The sequence below is a fragment of the Tursiops truncatus genome, chromosome 2 (assembly GCF_011762595.2).
Source record: "Tursiops truncatus isolate mTurTru1 chromosome 2, mTurTru1.mat.Y, whole genome shotgun sequence".
NCBI classification, from domain to species: domain Eukaryota; kingdom Metazoa; phylum Chordata; class Mammalia; order Artiodactyla; family Delphinidae; genus Tursiops; species Tursiops truncatus.
In genome coordinates, this window is record NC_047035.1 from 41,839,139 (window position 1) to 41,844,720 (window position 5,582).

General features: G+C 49.7%; 1 protein-coding gene across 1 annotated transcript; it reads left to right on the forward strand.

Annotated features, from left to right (window-relative positions):
• Positions 1–266: 266 nt before the first annotated feature.
• GPR135 (G protein-coupled receptor 135) lies at positions 267–4,953 on the forward strand. The gene is given in 3 exon segments (XM_019924230.3): positions 267–2,377; positions 2,380–2,620; positions 2,622–4,953. Coding segments are annotated over 3 exon segments (1,509 nt in total). The 5' UTR covers positions 267–1,965; the 3' UTR covers positions 3,478–4,953.
• The last annotated feature ends 629 nt before the right edge of the window (positions 4,954–5,582 follow it).

Here is a 5,582-nt window from a genome sequence, read left to right on the forward strand (position 1 = left end):
CAGCATGTGGGATCCTCCCGGACCAGGGCTCGAACCCGTGTCCGCTGCAATGGCAGGCGGACTCCCAACCACTGCGCCACCAGGGAAGTCCCACGATGCCTTTTCTTAACTGGTCTCCCAGTTGCCAGATTCTCTTCCTACAGTCCTTATATTTTTAAACATTTATGACATTGTTTGCCTAAAACTAAGGTCTTTGGGCTAGGATCCTTATTTGTTGTTTCTGAAAACCTAAATAAACTAATCTGTTGTATATTTTTGGCTTAGTTCAGTGGTTTTCAGCTGAGGTTGCCCCCCCCCCCGCCCCGTCCCCCTGAACATTTGGCAATGTCTGAAGACATTTTTAGTTGTCACTACTGCCATCTCGTGGGTAGAGGCTAGGGTTACTGTTAAACATCCTACAGTGCCTAGGATAGCCTCCACAACAGAGAATTACCTGGCTCAAAATGTCAATAATGCTGAGACCGAGAAACCCAGTCTTATTTACCACCTTAAATGAATTTTACTTATACTGTAATTTCCAGTAGGATATTTTTCCTCACTAAAATAAGTGCCCAAAACACGAATATTGTTGATTCTAAGACCTGAAAGTATACTAGTCATTCTTGAGATCAGCGTTTCTCAAACGAGCATCAGAATCACTTGCAGGGCTCGTGGCTGGGCTCCATCCCCAGAGTTTCAGATTCAGTAGATTTGGGGTGTGGCCTGAGAATCTGCATTTCTAACAAGTTCCCAGGTCATGCTGATGCTGCTGGTCCAGGGTCCACACTTTGCAGACCACTGCTTTAGAGAACCCAAGGGTTTATCACACTTTCCCTCATTAGAGGCCATGCCCAGAAACTTGAGATGCAGCTTCCCTGGGCAGGCAGGCCCTTCCTGTTCCTGTATCTTCCCGCCAGATACCTGGAGCTGCGTCTGTGGCGACTGCTTGGCAGCACCTTAAACTCAAAACATACCACATTCCAGAGAACTGATGAAGGCTGCCAGCAGGGCAAGGAACCAGTGACTCTCCCCTCTTCCCTGACACGTGTGAGAGAGTAATGGTCCTGGGGTCCAGGTCCTTGAAAACAAGGTGACATCCTGCCTCCAGGATCCATATCCTAGCTCCTCAAAGCACCTGTATCAGAATCACCTTTGGCGTTTAGATTCATGGGCCCATCCTCAGTACTCCTGGGAGTCAGCCAGCCAATGTGCATTTGAATAAGCTGACTACATCAGTGGTTCTCAAAGTGTGGTCCTTGGACCAGCAATATCATCACCACCCAGCAACTTGTTAGAAATGCAAATTCTCGGACAAGACCCCAGATCTACTGAATCTGAACATCTGGGGCTGGGCCCAGTCAACTGTGTTTTAACAAGCCCTAGGTGCTTCTGTTGCATGCTCAAGTTTGAGAACACCTGGTTTAAGTTTTTCTGCTCCCTCAGGTTTAAGATCTCCGAATTTAGATTGTTTTCCACTTCAGGTTCTAGATTCCTTTCCTACCTGTAGATGCCAGAAACACCCACAGGAAGCAAAGCAACCCCCCCCCCCCCGCCCCCCGCCTCTCTGTAGGACATGTGTATCCAAGAGAGCTTGAGAGTGAACCCTTGTTGAATTTGGCCATCTGTGTGAGGACCAGTCCCGCTTTATCTGATCTGGCTGGGCAGTGGTCCCTGAGGGGGTCGACCTGGCACTCTTTGAAGCCCACCTCCCTGGCCGCATAACCTCGGGGAGAGGTGACATCCTGGACCGGCTTTTCTGGGGGGTACTCGGCCGGCGTCCCGCCCCGCGCTCTCGCGTAAACACGCGGTTTCCTTGGCAACACCTGGAACGCACGTCAAAAGCTCCGCGGGTCGCGGGCTACGGTCAACCCTCCGGCCGAGCGCAACTCCAGGCAGAGGCCCCTGACCCCGGCCCCGAGCCATCTCGGGCTTGCGGGCGCCTCCCCCGGTGCGGGATGAGCAGACCTGCGGCCGCCGCGGGGCCCCATGGAGAAGCTGCCGCCGGTGCGCCCAACAGTGAGCACAACCCTGTCGGGCAGCCCACACCCCGGCGCCCCATCCGCGGCCGGCACGCCTGGCCGGACTTCCTCTGCGGCGACGGCGACGGCCGTGCTCTCCTTCAGCACCGCGTCGGCCGCGGCGCTGGGGAACCAGAGCGGCGGGAGCGGGAGCGACAACACTGGCGCCTCGGCTGGCGGCGGCCTCGGCGGGCACGGCGCGGCGGAGAGGCCACCGCTGGGCCCCGCGGCGGCGCCGCTGCTATCTCAGGGGGCGGCGGGGACGGCCCAGGCGCTCGACCTCCTGCTCATCTTCCTGCTGTCTAGCCTGGGCAACTGCGCGGTGATAGGGGTGATCGTGAAGCACCGGTAGCTCCGCACCCTCACCAACGCGTTCACCCTGTCCTGTCTCTGTCGGATCTGCTCACGGCGCTTCTCTGCCTGCCAGCCGCCTTCCTGGACCTCTTCACGCCGCCCGAGGGCCCGGCGCCCGCCGCCGCCGCGGGGCCCTGGCGCCGCCAGCCATTTCTTAGCTCGTGCTTCGGCATCGTGTCCACACTCAGCGTAGCCCTCATCTCGCTGGACCGCTACTGCGCCACCGTGCGGCCGACGCGGGAGAAGATCGGGCGCCGCCGCGCGCTGCAGCTTCCTCTTGCCCTGGAAGCTGCTCCGTGCTACCTGGGAGTCCCCGGCGGCGCAGAGCTTCCACGGCTGTCTGTACCGGACGTCCCGAGACCCCGCGCAACTGGGCGCGGCCTACAGTGTTGGGTTGGTGGTGGCTTGCCACCTGCTGCCCTTCCTGCTCATGTGCTTCTACCACTACCATGTCTGCAGGACCGTGCGCCTGTCGGACTTGCGCGTGCGGCCCCTGACCACCTACGCGCGCGTGCTGCGCTTCTTCAGCGACGTGCGTGCGGCCACCACAGTGCTCATCATGATTGTCTTCGTCATCTGCTGCTGGGGGCCCTACTGCTTCCTGGTGCTGCTGACCGCGGCCCGGCAGGCCCAAGCCACGCAGGCTCCCTCGCTCCTCAACGTGGTGGCCGTATGGCTGACCTGGGCCAATGGGGCCATCAACCCTGTCATCTATGCCATTCGCAACCCAAACATTTCGATGCTCCCAGGGCGCAACCGGGAAGAGAGCTACCGGACTAGGAACATGGACGTTTTCCTGCCCAACCAGGGCCCGGCTCTGCCGGCTAGAAGCCGCAATCCCCTTCGAAACCGCTATAGCAACCACCTGGGGGCCTGCAGCAGGATGTCCTCTTCCAGCCCGACCAGCGTGGTGGGAGGAGACGTGGCCATGCGGGCTCGCAAAAATCCAGTTGTGCTTTTCTGCCCGGAGGGGCCACCAGATCCTGCGACAGCAGCAGCTAAACAGCCTAAATCCGAAGCGGGGGATACCAGCCTCCAAGAAGGGTTGGGATGCAGAGCTTGTGAAGACAAATTTTCACCCGCTTCGATGAACAATACAGGATTCCGGGGAGAATCGTGTGCTTAATAAAGCCAAACATTTACAAAAGGGGCAGAGGGGGAGGCTTACCACTTCCCCCAAACAACATACAAAACAGTGTCCTTTCCTTCAGAAGCGCTGAAAGGAATGTAAAGTGCAAAACTTAAAACGATGTTTAACCACACAACCAAGCATTGTGAACTGTAAGTGCTAAAAATGACAAAAATAAAATTCCCAGTTACTGAAAAGCTCATATTACAGGAATCACAGTGGGAAACAAACAAAAAAATTCATTGAATCCAACTGGTTCATATACATAGACTTTCAGGAAAGAATGAAGACCTTAAGAATTGCTCGAAGGCCCCTCTAAATCACCAGCATTCAGCAGAACTTCAGATTTCTAGAACTTGCACCTCTGACACATGCCTTGGGTGCTTAGGTTAGGAGTCAAAAATTTTTATCCTTACACACTTTGGTGCATTTCCTCCCCACCCCCACCCCCATAATCTTTGTGAGAAATTTTAAATTCATATCCCGTTTAAAACCATTTTAGGATTTTGAAAAAATGGTTTATTACTAAAAGTGGTTTATTACTATAAAATCCAACCATTTGAGGGGCAAAGAGAAGTATGAACATAAAGAAATGTGGCTATTTTTTAAAGTATTTCAAGATTATACTTAGAAATGAATGTCCCCCATCTAACCCCCAAAATTATCTGCCTTGGAAACTTTGAGACTTAAACCTTACTCTAACCTGCTACTTTTGTTTCTAATGATTTAGGGGTGCCGCTCTCAGAAAGCTTTCACATTCTTAAAAAATAATTTTCATAGTAGAAAATCTTTGCATTTGAGGTAAATTTGATTTTTGGATGCAGCCAAAAATGTAATTTGAAGTCAAGTTGATTGAATTTTGTGAGTAATGCATATATACATGTATGAGAGCTCTATAAAAGTAATAAGCTTGGCTATCCTAGGTAGCTTTCATCTGACCAAAGGTGATTCCAAAGAGGAATTCAAAAAATATTTTGAGAAGTGGATGCATTCTTGGAATAAGCATAAAGCTCTCCAGGAAAATCATGTTCTTCTACATTTGGAAGTTTGGGTACATATGTTTTAAAAAAATAGTTGCTTAATAGACATGACATATAAAATAATGTGATCTTTATTTGAAAGGAGAATGGCTGTGGGATTATTATATATAATAGAGTACTCATAACTTAGCGGTAAAGTCAGAGAGGTAGTTTAATCAAGCCAGAAATACCTTCAGAAAGGTGCAAAACAAAGATGCTGTTTTAAAATATTTGAAAGCACAATTCGGGATTTGTGTAGGTAAAATTTCTCACATTAAATGCCACTGTACGTAGAGTCATTTACTCAGAATTTTACAAGATGTTTTTGTGTTTTCTTCCTCTTTCCTTTCTTCCATCTTGCCCCTCTTTTCTTCAGTATTTCACAGCCTTAATTGAATAAGTACTTTAAACTAGATATGAAACCTCTGCTCTCATATAAAGATTTTAATGTGAAATGGCCACCTTTTTTTCTTGTATTTAAAGATCTTCATTAGTATTTAATTTTTTTGTGTGACAGAAGGGTGTATGTCATTATTTTGTAATCAAAGATGGAAATATATGATTTTTTTTTTATACAGCAGGTTCTTATTAGTCATCCATTTTATCCACAGCAGTGTATACACGTCAATCCCAATCTCCCAATTCATCCCACTACCACCCTCACCCCCACCCCCCCGCCACTTTCCCCCCTTGGTGTCCATACGTTTGTTCCCTACATCTGTGTCTCAATTTCTGCCCTGTAAACTGGTTCATCTCTACCATTTTTCTAGGTTCCATACATATGTGTTAACATACGATATTTGTTTTTCTCTTTCTGACTTATTTCACTCTGTATGACAGTCTCTAGATCCATCCACATCTCTACAAATGACCAAATTTCATCCCTTTTTATGGCTGAGTAATATTCCATTGTATATATGTACCACATCTTCTTTATCCATTCATCTGTCGATGGGCATATAGGTTGCTACCATGTCCTGGCTATTGTAAATAGTGCTGCAATGAACATTGGGGTGCATGTGTCTTTTTGAATTATGGTTTTCTGTGGGTATATGCCCAGTAGTGGGATTGCTGGATCATATG